At 36.8% G+C, this 18,927-nt stretch overlaps 1 protein-coding gene across 3 annotated transcripts in view; it reads left to right on the forward strand.

The window, feature by feature from the left end:
• The window catches only part of cep112 (centrosomal protein 112), a 256,249-nt gene that overhangs the window by 219,392 nt on the left and 17,930 nt on the right, over window positions 1-18,927 (forward strand). For 2 of the 3 annotated variants that reach the window (XM_073814087.1, XM_073814085.1), the window contains 2 exons: window positions 9,866-9,967; window positions 17,457-17,521. In XM_073814087.1, the coding sequence (XP_073670188.1) occupies window positions 9,866-9,967; window positions 17,457-17,521 (167 nt within the window). Of the gene's footprint in view, window positions 1-9,865; window positions 9,968-17,456; window positions 17,522-18,130; window positions 18,712-18,927 lie in introns of those variants that run through there. The other variant, XM_073814086.1, reaches the window with a different exon arrangement.

Below are 18,927 nucleotides of genomic sequence, written 5' to 3' on the forward strand. Positions count from 1 at the left end.
GATAAGTAAATTATTAAGGATAAATACATACGTAGATTAGAGGCTCTTACCTTGACATGGATTTACGATTAAACAGAAATTTCATTACAATCTCACTACGGGGCAAACTCTGACCGTTGTGTCTGGATGTAGTGTACAATTGAAAGGCGGTTTAGCCTATATATCTTTAAAATATTATAAAAGAAAACTTGAAGTGCAATTTTAGTTATTAGAATAAAATAGTCAGTACTATGTGGTGAATACAAAAAGTGAAACACTTATAAAAAAAGTATATATCAGGGTGTCCGCGGGGTTTTAAAAAGTATTAAAAAGTGATAAATCAAAAATGGCAAATTTAAAGCCACTCCACTGTTAGCGTTCTGTAATCACTACGCACCGGATCCACTCCGGGTTTTCTGACTGTATCACGTTAAGCTGAGGTAAAACTTTATTTCAGCTAGCATGGCCAAACTTATAATGCAGGAAGGCTCCGATGATTTGAAGATTGATTAAGGTGTAAAAGACCAATGGAGATTGACTTGGCTTAGCGAAATGATGAAGATTGGCAAGCCTTTCAGTTCGTGGGCATATAAAACCAAAAAGCCAGGTACCTTGCGTGTCTTTGCACAATATGACTAACTTTAGGGGCCCTGTATTTTGGGGGTAAATGATTTCTCACGTACGTGATCATCCGCGTCACGTTTTTTAATGCTATGCTGATCTAGCCACTGGCTGATAGAACGGGTTTGTTAAACTCGTGGGTAAACTTCATGTGGCGCCACAAGAACCAAGAGGCAGATGACATCCAAATCCCGTGAGAGCGATTGACGAGGAATCATAAGAGAAGACTGCTTCCAAAATGCTCTCGCGGGACTTTGATGTCATCCACCCGTCAGTTCTTGCAGTTGCATTTGCGTGTGGTCACAAAAACGTAACATTTGTAAATATATTTAAGCACCGCAGTTTAAAAACAAGTGATTTTAAGCCATTCAAACACAAACAACAGTGCTAAATGCGTCCGCTGTTTCTGTGTCAGAGGAGTATGCAAGTTGCGCATTCGCTTCTCATTGAGCTTGTGAGTATTTTTGTCGCTTTATTGGCCTTAAATAACACATATGCCTCAAAAATCCAGTCTTTGCAAATATCCTCATATAAACACGACCATTTATGTCTTAGGAGAATGTAAACAGCAGAAACATTGCGCATAAAATAGCACATCAGCGCTGCCTCTATTGTATCATAATATTTTGTTGATAAAGGTACAGTCATCCAATTTACAACTGTCACTATGGTTACAGGCATCCTGTGCGAATTGTACACGAGTTTAACTCGAGTTACTCGTTCAGGGTTTATATTCATACATAACGTTACTGTATTAGAGCTGTGACTGTAAGCTGTTGTGTGAACAGAACAGACCCTGGATTATTTGTTTATGTGTACTGAATAATATGATATGAAAAAGTTGTATTTGTTCACATTAGTAAATGCATTAACATGAACAAACAATGAAAAATATAGAGTAAATAAGCATTAATTAATTCTTGTTTATGTCATTACAGTAATTGACGGTAGTTCATGGTGCATTCACTAATGTTAACAGTTTCAACTTTGATTAAAAAATTATTAGTAAATGCTAAAATACATTGACAATTAATAAATAATTAATAAAAGATTCATTAAAGGTGGTGATATTCATGTTTTCTTTTTATATAGTGAGTTATTTAGCTGTTTCGCCTTAATCTAAAATGCCCTGCAAACTACAGCTACCTATATATGCCACAGGAGACTTCAATATGGAATTTATGACAAAAAATATTTCCCCTTAACATGTTATTGGTCTCGCCTACATAAAGTGTTAGTTAAAGGAATATGACTTGGCCTAAAAAACATTTCAGTCAGAAGAATTTTTTTCACTTTAATCCATGTCTATTCTTTTTTGTATGTTATATATGTCAAAATCTGTGTAAATAATATAGTTGCAATTGCAATTCAGTGTCGTGATGGTTTTAAAAAATATTCTGAAGGTAGTAAAAAAGGTATTAAAACGTAGTAAATTTAACTTAAGTATTGCTGTATATACCCTGTATATATAAATTTATACAACAGTTCTTTCGGGTTCTCAAATCTGATTGGCTAAGAGCTATGCGATATTCTACTGATAACACAGTAATCAAACACAGACAGGGCCAACATCAGAGCCAGGGAATCCCTGTCAGAGATGTAGCCCAGAGAGGGCGGTGGTCAGCAGGGCGAGTGAACACTGACGTCCGCTCATTGCTCTGGTTCTCATACGTACCGAATCTTACTAATCAAACGTTCAAACAGGCGCTATCTTTACTAATTGACTGCAGATTTAAATATAATACATATATATTCTCGACTGAACTAATCTTAAAACTACACTTTGTGACCAAGAAACGGTAATATAAAGAAACGGCTATTCCGTCCATTGAGTTATTATGAGATTCAAAGCAGCTGAAAGTTTTACCTGTCATTCTGACCGCCCTCAAATCCGTGGCAGAAGAAAGTAGTTCCCAAACAAAGAGGCTTTTAAAATAACTCGTTGTTGTTTTCTAGTTTTCTTTTTTCAAACGTGTGCCGTCGAACTTTTATATAAAAGCAATATTGCTCTAGGAGTCTTGTGATATAGCTCTATATCATCACGGCTGTGATTGCCTCTGGCCTAATCACAGCCGTGATGATATAGAGCTATATCACACTCCTACTCGAGCAATATTGCTTAAATATACTTATATATATATATATAGGTCAAAGTAAAACATATATAAATGGTAAAATAGGGGTAAAGGATTGGCCCGCATCATCATTGTCGGCGTGCGTCAAGTCGTCAACACAAAAGGCTTGTTCAACTTCATGCGCCGCTGCAAGAACCAACACCCGGATGACGTCAAAGTACCGCGAGAACGATTCGAGAAATCATACTAAGTGTGCAAGGGCCTCACGATAAGATGCATATACGTTACATGGGTCGTGATACAGTGTATCATGATGCAATACAATACATTGCATGTTGCGATACATTGCAATACTTTTTCTTTTTTTTGTAAAAAAAAAAAATGTAAAAAAGAGCTGATTTTTTAAAACTTTTTTTTAAGCCAAAGTGCTTCCACACGGTGGCTTTGAAAGCAGCAGGTGTAAATTTTCTGGCATTTTCTCATTCCCGCTAACTTCTGAGACATTGGCCGAATGGCCGTATATGACAGACAACTGGACAGTGACAACTACAGCAGCAGCGGAGGAGGTCGTTTGAAGCACACAGAGGGATTTGATGGGTTTTGTAGAATATTGATAGTAGAAATCGAAATATCGATACACTATCGAGGGGGGGGGGTGTATCACGATAGTTAGCTGTATCAATATTTTTGCACAGCCACCATAAAAGTACTCCAAATACTGCATATACACTATATTTCTCCTTAAATCACTAGCATTGAGTTAGGAATAGACTAAAGTGTCAGTTGTTACTCTGTGAAAATCTTCCCCACAGCGCTTTAACTTTATGATCCTCATGATGCATATTCAAACTGACACACACATGTTTAGAACCGAGAAAGAACTCAAGAACCACACGTGAAGAATGTGTTAAAACTGGCACGACTCTACATTTTTTGAATGAGCTTTGATTTTCTCATGCAAAGCTATAGTAAAAAAAATATATTGAAGCTTGGAAAGATGTGTGCGAACTGTTGTTTATAATAAACAGGTTTATAATAAGTGTTAGTAAATAATGAAAATACTTTATTTTATTTGGAAAATAAGTCAATTCATATTTTCACATTGACTTCAACAAAACCCAGTGAGAAGACCTTCACTTAGGAATGTTGATCATCTATCCCCTCCTTAAGAGACAGAGAGCCTGCAAAGAACATCTACTCCTACCTCATAAAAGTGTGTATGTGTTTAAAAGAGAGAGAGAGAGATTATATGTGAAAATAAAGACCTGCTCTCTTTTCGGTGCTGTGATATTGCCCCAGTTTGTCTTCCAAGACATGTCTTTGTAATGCAATCCTCGGCATGCAAAAAACAGTCCCCTTTTTGCCCAGACTTCAAACAGATGTTCCTCGCTCGGCTGCTCCGGGCTCCTCCACGCCTGCTTGGCATGAAATGTCGGGATGGCAGTGGCGTGTTTCTGCGCAGTGTCTCGCTGGCACGCGGGACAGACACAAAGCCTTTGGAACAGTGAAGTGTCAGAGTCTATACTAGGAGGTTTCCTCCTGAGGCTCAGCAAGGTGTTATTTTCATATTAGGGTGCATTTGACAATGTCAGAGCTATTCACTGCATGCCAAGTGCTATGATGACTGCATAATTCACTCTTAATCACAGCACAGGTTTCTTTTATTGCACTCTCGAGGTGGAAATCAAGCTTTTTATGTACAAATAGGCTTTTACTAATATCACTGATGCATTAAGGCTTTTGGTGCTTTTAAATGTTTTTAAAAGACTTGCTTATTATTGACTGTGGACTGTGACAAGAGAGTATTTTAAACTACACTCATTACTTTTGAGCTGTCTGGTGTTATAGACTCTTTGATCAGTAGGAAGTCCTTATCAATCTAAAAATTTAAGTTTAAGCCATTTATAAAATGCATTTGAAAATGCAATTCTCGTCAAACATAATCATTATAAATATTTTTTATCATCATAAAAATACCTGAAATATAAATACCTTTTTACCCTCTGGCTTTTGGATTTACCAGCATTTCACCATAATTTATTGAGAAGCATAGCAAGCATAAGTTAATAAACTTTAAATAGGCAGAAAAACAGATAGACATTTTTCGACACATTATCAACTTGCTAATGAATCAGTTTTATTGCAACTTTTAGATCATTCGATCTTCTTCAGGCATCAACATATTTAGAAATACAAAAAAAAAAAGACAGAAACACCTGGTGTTTTACTATTCCTCAGCAACATCAGAGGGTCAAGGCAAAATAGGCATCCTAATGAACACTAGATTTTCAAAGAGTCTCAGCTCTATGGTGAAGATATCTGAATGAATAATGGTGGCAAACTTCATAGGCAATCCAGCAACAACAATAGTAATAGCCTGCACCAACCAAGGACAAATGTGACAACTAGAAAGATAAATTCTACGATGACCTTCAAAAGTGTGCGAAAGACGTCCCAATCCACAATGTCCTTCTGATACTAGGAGATACTAGCCAAGAACCCACACTCGACCAACTCGAAATCAATCGGGCCTCACACTTTCCATAAAGAAAGTAACAACAATGGCAAAAGGCTAGTCGACTTCTGTGAAATGGCCAACATTAGACCAACTGAAGCAAGATTCCCGCATCCCAAATGTAAAATATGGACTTGGCAACACCCAAGCAACAGAGACAAGGATGAAGGAAATAGAGCTTGGTTAGACCATATCCTTATTCACGGGAAATGGATCAACTCAGTTGAGAATACAAGAGCATATAGCACAGTCAAATGCGGCTCAGATTTGAGCTGTAATTGGGCCTTAAAAGTTAGGCCCGAAATGACCGGACCCCAACAGAATGCAGCCCTAACCCGAAAGTACATTTAGATTGACAGCTTTTTAAAAGCCTGAACCCGTTTACAGCCCGACATTATTTAAATGTGCGCACGCACACAGCTTTTGTCAAGAATGAGTAATTTAAACAGGTTTTTACTTTATTTATTCATGACTAACTAGTCTACACGCCACTTGGAAGTTGAAACAAAGAAATAAAATAAGTCATCTGTAACATTGTAACATCTCACTCTAAATAGGCCTATGCAATACACTATAAAACGGCCAACATGCCAATAAAAACAATGATTTTGTTAACAAATTAAATTAAGATAATACATTCTGAATTAAGATGGGTATTTGCCAATAACGAAATTAAGATAAAGGCTCCGCGGGATTTGCTTCGGCACTTCTCTCCATCAATGCCAACATTAGTCTATAAGAGGGGTGGGCAACTCCTGGAGTTTAGCTCCAACCCTAATCAAACACAGCTGAAAAATCGAATTGAAGTCTTCAGGACTGTTTGGAAATGACATTCAGGTGTGTTCGATTAAGGTTGAAGCTAAACTCTGCAGGACTGTGGCGCTCGATGGCCACCCCTGGTCTATAACCTCTGTCTATATTATGTATTAATTATGACTCAATTAATATTTAGTTATACATAGAAAGACATTTACTCACCAAGATTAGGCTACATGTTTTTGTTGAGGAAAATTATTAAATCCACTGTAAATGGCTTCAGCACGGACCTGCGCTTGATAGTGCATCCAGCAGCATTGAACTTGACCGCTCATTTACCGCGCAAAGCCGGAGTGCAAGCCCAAGCCCGGCCCCAGCCCGTGTAAAATGTTAAAAACGAAGCCCGAACCCGAAAGAATATGTGTATCAGAACCAAATTTGATTGGGAGAAGCAGTGAGAAACCGATTTGATGCCCTTTACGAAGAAAACAAAGTCAACGACTCTTACAAACCAAGTACGACAACTTCAAACGGTCCATGAAGGAGACAGCAAGCGAACTGCTCAGAAAGCAAGGTCAGGCATTGTGTCTGAAAAGCAACAACTAGCGTACTAGAGAAGAGAAACTGAGTGAAATGGGCCTTCAAAATTCGTCTGAAGAGAGACAAGGAAATCTGGCAAAACCTCAATCAAGAATTGGAATCGGCTTATGCAAATGACCAAGTTCAACGTTCCGAGCGCAAGCTACAACAAATCATATCAGCAGCAGCCTCTGGTCACCTTAGAACGACAAGGGAGATCATCAACGAACTTTAGGGGAAGAAAATGTCAAAACTTCAACACAAAATGAAAAGAGCAGACAGAAGTAGAATTAACAACAAAAAGGATCTACAAGATGAGTGGAGCGACTACTATAGAGATCTTCTCAATGTTCATTTCAATTTATCAAATGCCAATTCAATGCTCCTGCTGCCAAGTGACCTGGATATAAACATTGTCCTATCACATATCAAGAGACCCTTGCCACCGTACAAGAGCTAAAAAAACGGCAAAGCACCAGGATATGGAGGCCCGGTGATAATTGAACTTCTCAACCAAATCTGCAATGACAACCAAGAGACTGCACCAAGGCAACTAACAACCAACATCATAGTTCCTCTTGATAAAAAAGGTGGTCTCACTCTCATGACCAACTACAGAGGAATCAGTCTAATGTCGATGGCAAAGAAAGTCTACAACAAAATTCTACTCGATCGTATAAGAGTAGCCTGGCTTTGCCCTCCTACGTGCTTCCGCTTAATTTTCATTTTGCTTCAGTACAACATCTGGGACTGCTGTGTAGAGTTTTGTTTTCTCCTGCAAAAATCTGCAGGTCCGATCAGCGAACAGATGGGGTGGCTAAGAACGATGACATTGAGGTTGTGCACCAGACTGAGTGACATACGTCACAACTAAACGTTAGCGATTGGTTATGGCAGATTCAGAGTGACGGAAGTAACGCTTTGCAATGGAGCGTGGCCAGACTCTCTGTATAAATGAAATGAATGTGCGAGAGTCTGGTTGGACCAGGCTAGCATAAGAGAGCCTATAGACAAGATCTTAAGACCCAATCAAGCGGTTTTTCGTTGAGAAGAAGTTGCACCGATCAAGTAAACATCATACACAGAATGATCGAAAGCAAGGCAATACCACCACGCATTCTTAAGGTAATGGGGTCACGCAGAGTACATTCTTACATAACATTAGTCTACATAGAGCAATAAAATAGCGTGAAAATTGTGTTTTTAAGTAATCCCAACATGAAAGGATAAGGTAAAATTGGCATAAAAAGTGAAAGTAAATTTTTTTTCGTAAATGCAAAACTAACATAAACAAACAGTGAACATGTATTAATGTTAGTTAATGTCAATACAGTTATTCATTTAGTTTACGCTCCACACAGACCAACAAATAACAATTGGCCCCTGGGCACAGGTTGCTCTTCCTGTGGATACCTAATTTCAACATGAACATAAATTTGACACAATTTTTTGAATCAGCATTCTTGGCCTTATTGGGCAAAGTTTATCAGTGCATGCAAAAAAAAACACTGAACAATGTGTTTACCAACACATGAGCTTAGTTGTCTGACTTCACCACTGATTTCACCTAACTGTTAACTCCTCCCCTCCTGCCACCCATTTCTGCTTTAAAGTGGAATACCCATTTATAAATTAGAAATAAGATTAGGACACAACATGCATAATTTCTCTGTTGTGAATGTATGAAGTGAATACTGTTTCATGTTTGATTCAGTACTGCATTATACAGTACAAGCGGTTTTCACTAAGATAGCGAACGTTGTTCTTAGCATGATTCATTTAGATTTGGCTCTGCATTTTCTTATAAGTGCGTAAGATCTGTTCCACGTTAGATGAGTAAGTACAGTCGTTTCCATTAGCTTCCCGTAACTGCACCAGTCGTACTGCCGAGCCCCCCTTCACTCGAGTGCACTTCATACCTCATAACTTCAGAAAGAGCCTCTTCCAGCCTCTAATTTCAACTCACGTCACTCCCTGCTCGCCTAAAAAGAAAACTTCACCCGCTATTCCGAAAGATTCACAGGTACTCTTGACTCCTGAGCCACCAATTCTGAGATGCAAAACTCTGTGAGATGTGCACAGTTTTGATGTCCTCTATGATTTTGACAGTGTTTTGTCACTGTAGTGTGTTTTTCTTTCCCTCCACCCCTTCATTAGCATACATCAAGCACCTGACATCGCAACAACTTCTTTTGAACATTGTAAGTGCTAAGGTCTTGTTGCTTTCAGCTGGCAGCTGTCACAAATCCCAGTGTGTGACAAAACCTGCACTGCACATAGTCAACTGTGTAGACTATATATAGATGAAATAGTGTCGTTTTAAGTGTGAATGGTGCGAAAAAGAGGCTTGTCTTCACAACAAAGACGAGATTATTAAGGGAAACATCTTAAGTGAGCAAGAAGATGAAACTATTCTCTAGTCACGTTGTTTGGAAAACTGCATATTTTATATCTAGTTCATTAATGACTGGAAGACAAATAAAACACATCTTTATGTAAAATCTTCAGAAAAGAAAGGAAAATTTATGTAGTTTATTATAAGGACCTGTCATATTTACACTATATACCATATATATTATATAATATATTTTATTATATTATATTTGATATACTATATATTATTAATTCTCCCATTTTTCCATCTCTGTAGCCATTTTTTATGTGGAAATTATTATGAAATTATAAAAAAAAATTTGTGGAAATAATATTTGTTCATATTTAAAACTTATTTAAAAAAAAACATAAAATTAAAACATGTTTACTATGTTTTACCACAAATTAAGTAACCATAGCTTAACCATGTTATCTATTAGTAAAAATATTAATACAATGTTAATGAATGCAATGCATAAAACATCATACTCATACTCACTGGGTTGAACGTATTTAAAGTAGCACCTGAGGATGTGCTAAACCATATTATTTGGATGAAAACCAATCCAATGTTTTTGTAGAAAATATGCACACAATCAAGAAAAAATTAAGCTTAACTCACACACTACCACATTTGCTTAATTTTGAATCCACATTACATTTACATGTTTTTAGTAGCTGTCATGAAGCTCGTGATGTACTTGTTTAAGACACAGGGGCACAATGCAGTCACAATTGTGATGTCACATGTACGTTTTAATGCAGCCTATAGGTATGCTCGAGTATAACCAAAACAATAATGGTGGCATACAGAAATGTTTTTTAATATCTATCCTTGTCATCTTATCATAGTGTAAGTTTGAACAGTTTTTATCTGAGTGAGTGTTTATATTAAATAAAATAAATATGTGTCATTCTTGCCCAGGATGATTGTTAGTGAGCATTTTCTTCCTCTCTCTCTATGTAGATGACACATGTTCATCAGGAGTGTGAGCAGAAGATCAAAGGACTGATGCCTGCTGAACTTAGACAGGAGCTGGAGGACACCATTACCTCCCTTAAATCTCAGGTGATCAAACGCACACACATACACATACACATACACATACACACACACACACACACACACACAACAACAACAACCACCGATTCACACAAATACATATTAACTGTTTGTGTATGACCTCAATTTTAAGGTAGGTCAGAAATATTGGAGATTCTATATATACTATATATAGTACTGTGCAAAAGTTTTAGTTTGGACCCAAACTCTAGGGCTGACGACTTATAGTCGAGGATTTGACGATTCGATTCGGAGAGGTCTGATTCGATGAACCTCATAGTCGAATAGGAGGGAAGTGTTTTGTTACCAATGAGCATCAGCACTGAGAAGCTTAACCGCATGGATGACAAGTAAATACGCTTTTCATGTTAAATTCATATATAGCTATGCCCTTCTTGTTTTTCACATCATATTTATAATAAAGGCAAAATAGATTGTCAAGAGTTAAGAGAGTAACTTGTTTTTTGTACATTTCTATTCAAAATGTAATACTATGCAAAAATGAAACTAAAGCCTGATTTATAGTCGTGCGTAGGTTCGGCGTAGGCTATCCGTAGCCTGTGCGTAGCCTGACGCGCACCTCACAAAAAATTTAACAGCGCGTCAGATCTACCGGACCGCAAGCGCTGTGATTGGTCCACCAGAACCCCTCCCGTCAGGTAAAAAAAACTGCGTCATAGGTATTTCCGTTTGTGACGGTGAAAACAAAGATGAGCCAAGTTGAGGAGTGATTTAACTCAAACTGCATCAAAAGTCGCTGTTTATTTACTTCCATCATTGCTGGTCTTCTCAAATTATCAACAACAAGTTGCTGTTTCTTCTTCGTTTGTGGCTTAACTTGCTAAGCTTCTTCTTCTTTGACGTTTGCGCTGCTACTGTGGTTACACGCGTGGTTACTGCCTACCAGCGGTCTGCGCGCGTGTATGCATGTCGATGCGGACGCCGCCGCAAAATTATTAATGAAAACCGACGCGGATCCTACGCCGTAGGACCTACGCACGACTATAACGAGCCCATAAGATGGCAAAATAACTGTAGCGTCGTCTGGATCTAGAGTAGAGTTTTTAAAGATTAAAAGTTTTAAAGATTAAAATTACTTTATTTTAACTGATAAACACAAATACAAAGCGCCATAATATAACTGATTGCTTACCAGCATTAAAACCATTTAAAATAAAAACCTGTATAGGTTTTTTTCTTTGTATACAGCGTCCGCTACGTGAATAAGGGAGCTGCAGCCAAAAACGCCGGTGGCTTTATTATTAACTGACTGAACACTTGAGTCTTACCTGGACATTTAAAATATGAAAGTTTTTTATCACCAGTATATCTGCGTGAAACATTATAAACATTGAAAATCACCTGCGACTCAACTGTTAGCACGTCCACTATGTTGCAGAGAGTCCGCTTAATTTACGGCTTTTCGTTCAGTCCGCATGACCTAAACATTTTTGTTCTGTGATTTTTTACTCGCATAGGCTATATTTCTACATATTTTTGACCAAGTAACACTTGGATATAATGTAAGTTGTTTTGTAATGTAAGTTCATTTTAACGTGTTCTGAAATGATGACAAATCTTTCTGACTAAAAATGATCTATCCAGCTTAATTCAGCCAAAATAATGATTTATTAATTTTCATACTTTATAGATATACATTAATTTATCTACTAATATACTATTGAAAATGCCATAAATAAATATTCATTGCCTTCTGTACAGGTGCATATATACTGTCTTAATTTTAATTTCTTTAAGACACTGCTTTGTTCTGTATTTACCCATGCTCTGTAAATTCACACTTAAAAAGCCTTCTTGTTAAGAAATTGTTCTTTAATTTATTTTTGTTTTAAAAAATATATATATTTAGCTGTAGTATAGCTTGTTAATCTTTTTCTCATAAGGAGAAAGACATGTAGCCAACCCTGCTTCTACACCGGTGCACCTTGTTGTTCTGGATTTAAATAATTATTTTATTTTAGTAAATGAAGGCGGTTAAACCGCATAGCGCTAGTGAGTCACGCAAAATCACAGAAGGGAAAATTCCCTCACTGCATTGCCATCTAAAAAAAAAATGTAGGTTATAAGTTTGATCATGTTAACTTTTGATTTAAAAAATGTATTAGTAAATGAATTGAACATGAACTAAGATTAACACTCTTAAGAAAAATGGTTCTATATAGTACCAAATAAGGGTTTTTCAGCTTGTAACAATAGCAGCACCCTTTCTGGTACTATATAGAACCTTTTTTTAGATGGTTCTATATAGAACCTTGCCTTGAAAAAGTGCTAAATAGAACCTCAGTGGTGCTATAAAGAACCCTTTCATTTATCAGCAGTCAGGAGGATTATTTTTTATTTGTTTTTTCTTATTTATAGCACTTCATAAGGTTTAACAGAATTGCAAGACATCAGAACATACTTTTATTTTCACTTTTTCATTACATGAGGTGTCATACAATAATAAATATGTGCATTAAAATCACAAGCAGAATAAATATATGAATTATTATGTAAATATAACAAATCACTACTCAAATAAGATATGGATGTTAAATAACAGCTTCAATATTAAATAAATTAACAATAAAATTTGGCGATTAAAATCATTTTAAATAGACAACAATTACATGAAATCAATAAAATCATGACATGCAACATCAAAACATGCAAATGATAATAAATCCTGAATATTAACATATTATTGAAATTACATTCAGATGTATACATTTTAGCACAAACAGATCGATGACATAGAATACAAATGAATGAGATGTTTATAATGCATTATTAACTGTAAAAATAAAAGTCAATAGGATTGTGTCAATCTTTGTAGAATCTCACCAAAAAGTCCATATTATTTTCTTTAGGGGATCATCCAATAATGCAATTCTCCATCCAATGTTCTTTGTTTTGTTGCAATGATGCTGAACATTTAGTCAGATAAGAGTGAGATAAGAGATGATCTGCTATTGTCATGTTGATCTTGAGACACAGGCTGTGATTACCACAGATTCCCATCACCTGGCTGTGGTCATCATCATACAAGGTTGAGCATCAGGCTGAACAAGATATGGATCTGTTGGAGATGGGAGAAAGGATAAGACATGGAGACAAAACAAGTTAATATTAGCCTGGAGTTTGCTTACATACTGTATGTAAAACATGATTTGACTGAAATTTTAATATGATTCTGCTCAAGATACCTGTTTTGTCTGTAAATAGGTGAATGCTTGGTGAAAGATTTATTTATAAATTGAATTCACTCAATTCACATAAACAACTGTTATCAAGACAATGGCAGACCTGCAGAGCTTCACTCATGATCCACCTACAACAGCTAGACAAAAATAATTCTGTTATCACAAGTAAATGTGCCACAAGATCACACACACAATCTCCAAAATGTTTAAACAGTAAATAACTATTATTTTAATGTCAGCATTGAAAGTAACATGCATACATCACCTTTAAAAAAAGGATGTGTCTTTCATATCAAGCGGTCATACGCACTGGCTTCACTCCCAGCATAAGCAAGATTACCTCACATATGAAAACTCTGAAATATCAATAAAAAAACTAAACACATGTTGTACCACATACTTCTGATAATTAGTTTAATAAACTTAATGTACAATATACATGTATATGCTTTATAACACTTTAACAAATCATTATCCTAAGTCATTGTTAAAGCAGAGTCTCCTATCATTTAAAACAATATGAAGCTTACCTGCTTTAAAGGGAATGAAGCTTTCAGTATAAAGTTTACCTGTTATAAAATAAATAAATTACAATAAGAACACACAAAACTTCAATTTTCAAAATGTTTTTAATAGTATATGATGATTATTTTCCTCTCTTACCTGTTTGTAGTGTTAGTCTGCAGGCGATTCAGCAAGACTGATGATTCAGGGCTTTTACAGGTGAAAATAATCAGGAGGCAGCTTGAAAATAACTGACTAAATTTAAAATCAAAAGAGAAGAGAAATAAAGAACCCCTTTGCCAAGACAAAGAACCATTTCAGCAAAAAGTGGTTCTTCAGTAAGCTATGGTTCTATATAGAACCTCTACCATCGTTTCAGAACCTTTGAAGAACCTTTTTTCTTAAGAGTGAAGGAGAGATTAAAGCCATTACATTATGACCACCCCCATCCTAGAGCGATAAGCGGACCTGGCAACCAAACGATGGCACAGGTAAAGTTCATAGAGCAGCATATATACCACCCAAGGACCAGAATTCGGTCAGTAGACTGCTTGATGTCAGAATGGGATAAGAATGACGATTTATCAGATTTTAATAGAGGACAAATTGTGATGGCACGGCACCTTGGAACTTCAATCTCAGAAAAATGACGCGCCTTGTGGGTTGCTCGCGTGCCACTGTAGTGAGTCAGTACACGGCAAATGACAAACCGCCATCCTGCTGCATGCCATCTGATGCCAGAAGGGAAGAGAGAGACTGTCTACCATTATTCACAGTGACCACAGGGCCACATTGTGACCATCAGGAGCAGCTACAACAGTGGTGACCATGACAATGTGTCAGAGCACACAGTTCATGGCAACCTTCTGGGTATGGGCCTGCGTAGCCAAAGACCCAGCCAGGTCCCCATGCTAATTGTACGTCATCACCAACAATACATGAAATGGGCCCCAGATCGTTGCGATTGGGCCGTGGATGGATAGAGAAAGGCGTGGCCTCGTCTGATGACTCAAGATTCCTGGTGCATTGAGGTTTATGTGGTTTTGCGCCATTACACTTCTTATCAGTTCACTTCATTTTGTGATCTTTGCTTCTATCTTATAATACAGAACAGTCAAACTTCACCTCTTTGAATTCATGTGGCTCTTGTTTATTCGATTTCTCGGACGACAGGGGGAGTGGAACCGGTTGTGCGTTTTGTGGTGGTCAATTTAAATTTTGTGGCTGACTGAGAAATAAATGAATGTATGGGGATGTTTAGCATTCCAAACACGCTCTCACTTGTATGATGTCACAGCTGTAGGTAGCGCAAATATAACGACACGCCTATAATCCCTCCCACTTTGAAGTGATACTAAACTTCATGGAAAAGCTAACCATGACAAAGTGAGGTGACCTGACCCGACCCAAACCAAACCGTGAGGTACTATGCAATGGAAAAGCACTATTAGAGTCTTAAGCACTATGTGGACGGGATTCGTTTTCCAAACAACGTTTGAGTTTCAACGTGTCCCTCAGGACGTCTGTGATTTTATGTACCGATTCGGACGGGATTAAAATGATGCAGGCTATTCCAGAGATGGGAGTGTCTGTTTCTTCATTTGGCCGTTGCAGAAGAGCACGTGCTCTGGATACGCGTGTTTGTAATGTTTAATATTTTGCTTTAAATGTAAAATTATGACAGAACAGGTAATTTATTAATTTAATTTTAACAAATCCAAATAAAATATACAAATCCTACTAAAGTAACGTTAGCCTACGTGTTTTATATAACTGTCTGCTTATAATAAACCCAAAGAAATGAAGAAATAATGATTAATAACAATTTATTATCTTTATTAATTAACCATAAACAATTCGGAGTTGAACAACTTTGAACAGAGTTTCTTATAACGTTAATAATATTACAGTGGCCAGCCTTAACAGTGTTTGATATTCAGCTTGTCTTGATTTAATTATTTTATTTTGCCGAATGCGTAAAAACATCCATATCTGAATGAACGGGACTAAGGAAATACAATATACGCGCATTAGTAAGACCTTACGGCAGATCACGGTGGCCAAAACACGAAAGGAACCGCGTTTTCAAAAGATATTGCGGGCAAACACAGACATTTGCATCCGGACGGCGAAAAACAGTAGGTAAATTGCTCTGGAATTCTTATGGAAGTCGTCAGAGAAAAACACAGACATGGCCGATTCGGACGGGATTAAAAACACAGAGGACCTCTGAGAAGCACGATTTTCTCAGAGGTCCCCATGTAAAAATAATCTCATCCGAATAGGGCTTTAGAGCAGGAGCATTTTTGTGAAACATTTCAAATCTAAACAATAGCCCGTTTCTGTCAAGGCTTGGTCCCTCAAGCAACATTTCAAGATCACAATTCAAAGTCCATGGCACGCGTCTCTGAATAGCTCCGACTAGATTCTTTTGGAGTCTGCAGCCACAACTCTGTGATCTGATGTGTTTATACGTTGTAATTGGTGACCAGCGTGGCCTTCCCTTGTCCTTGAATATTTCGAGCATTTCAGTGCATTATTTTAACAAAACCAAAAGCCGTTTAGGAATCTAACCATAGTCATTCTTTTCAAAGAAAGAAGCATACATTTTCAAGGAGGGTAACATTAGATTTTCTTTGAGGTTTTACTGTGTACTTTGTTTTAGTTTCCAAGAAAATCATCACAGAACAATGTACATTTTTGTAGTGCTTGTTCAAAATTAGGAAGGCAAGTATGCACCAAGATTATTCTTCTTTGGCCAAAAACGTTTGTGCTCCTCAGTTAGTGTGTCATCAGTTTCATACAGTCTTGAATACTAAAGTATTTTCGACTGTTACTACAATTGTTATTTTCAGCATTTCATAAAAAGAATGTTTGTTAGCTGTAAAAAGATAAAATATTGCATATTTACGTTTATCTATTTGGGAGTGCATTTAAGGTACATCCCTATCATGTACATCCCTGGTTCAAACCTTTGTTCACGCTGCCAACCCATTGTTCTATCAGTTCAGCTATGATGAAATTAAAAATACATTTTAAAAACAAACAAACTTATTTGTTTTTTGTCTTGACAGTTTCATACTTACAGATGTAAATCATTTTGGTGTACTTTGATTTGATCTTCTGGCAAGACAGCTGTAAAATCACAAGACTTTAAATAGAAGCTTTAGATTTGTGGTAAGATTGATATGCAAAACATACCATTAATAACTAGAGCTAAACATCTATACACAGCTTAAAGTCACAATAAAATTGAAAAAAACTTATATTTTTTAACTTATTTTTTTTTTATTCATGGGCCCTCGTAATCTTTAATCAAAACGCTCTTCTTCTCCCCTCCTCGAAAGAATCTCTCTTTACTTCAGGTCACAAGGAATGGCAAGAGCGCAGGGCCTGGGAAAAGATTGTAGCCATTAGCAAATAGCAACATGACCCAACTTCCAACGATCCAATAAATTGTGGATGGACAAATTCAAGTCCCTCCCTACCTTTTTTCAATTCACTTGGATATACATCACAACGTCGTGATGTGTCACAATCATTGGCAGTCAAAGCAAGTTTATTTTGTGTAGAGGCTTGATTTTGGGCCAATTAAATAGCAGCTACGACTGTTTAGCATCAAAACTTGCAAATTAATATGAAAAGCTTACTTTATATATTGGTGTGAATATAGTCCGGTTCGGTTGGGTTGGTTTTGCCCAGTCCCTCTATATGTTTTTGAGCATTTCTCTGTCATTATCTCATGCCGAAGGCTATCTAACAGGTCTTGTGCTGTGTGTTTGTTGCAGGTCAACTTCCTCCAGAAGAGAGCCGCTGTTATACAAGAGGAACTGGACACTTGCCGCATCAGGAGGTCAGAGTCTCCTAACACAAACACACATTTACATTTACAGCTTGACTGTATCTGAGGGTCAATTCTCTTAAATTATCACTATTCAAATATTTTGCTGACATAATGTTTTCACCCCGAAGAAGAGCAAGGTGTAGGAATGAGTGTAGAACGACTTCCCATCAATCCATATGAGTCTGAATTTCCCTTGAATGTGTGTTGATTTTGCTGAAAATAAAAAGGATGCGTTGGCTATTTTTTTTTATTAATCACATGTTTTATAGAGAATAATGGGGAATGTAGTTGAGTTGTTTAAGTCTGTGCCGTCTAAAGCAGAAATCTACTGTATGTATCAATCAGTAATACACAACAGATGTCCAAAAGACATAGGACAGTCAACCTTTATAATTACTTTGACCATTTAACTCTACCACAATTCGATGCAGTATATCGCCTTTTTTCAAAAATGTAAATTTCTGCTTATAATAATGACATTGTGGTGGTTTGCAGTTACATCCTAAATCTCATCGCACCTGACAGCTCACATTTGAATTTTCTTTGATTATTGAGAATGAATGTGCATATGATGTTTGTAACAGCTTCTGTACCCGTGTCTCCTGCTTCTCCATGTAGGTAGTTTATGAGATGAGTGGAGCAGTTGTGCTGAAGTTTCATCTTCTTCATTCACTGTGATTTCATCTTCTTCACATACAAGCATATTCATGTTCATTTATTGCATTTTAGTCTTTTTGTTTAATGCATCTTATTTATACATTCAGCTGTCATTTTGATTATTAAATATGACATTGTTTCTTGTTATTTGATCTGTTAAATTTGATACTTTTTTACCAAAATGCTTAATATGAATTTCATTAAAATGCTTTTATAAAACACTTTGTAGTATACAACTTATGTAAGCACAAAATACTGTAAAAGGTTTAAAGCACTTATGTTCACAAGTTAAAAACAGTTTTTTCCTTTAAGCGTCCAGAAGACTTTAATAATTAACCTCCACAGATGATCTTTGTTTACTTTATTTTAGTCATCCAGTGAACTTGGCAAGTTTCTTTATCTCCCATTTCAGATTTTCCTGCCAGTACACTGGTTTTAAGATATTGCTTAAAACCCAAATAATGGGTTGATTTTACCCAACTGCTGATTTAGTGTTAAAGGGATAGTTCGGCCAAAAATGATATTAAACCCATGATTTACTCACCCCCAAGCTGTCCGAGTTGCATATGTCCATCGTTTTTCAGACAAACACATTTTCGGATATTTTAGAAAATGTTTTAGATCTTTCAGTTGATTAAATGTAATGTTACGGGGTCCACAACCTTCAAGTCCAAATAAAGTGCGTCCATCCTTCACAAATTAAATCCAAACGGCTCCAGGATGATAAACAAAGGTCTGCTCAGAGAGCAGCAGCAGAG

The sequence above is a fragment of the Paramisgurnus dabryanus genome, chromosome 3 (assembly GCF_030506205.2).
Source record: "Paramisgurnus dabryanus chromosome 3, PD_genome_1.1, whole genome shotgun sequence".
In the NCBI taxonomy this organism is placed as follows: domain Eukaryota; kingdom Metazoa; phylum Chordata; class Actinopteri; order Cypriniformes; family Cobitidae; genus Paramisgurnus; species Paramisgurnus dabryanus.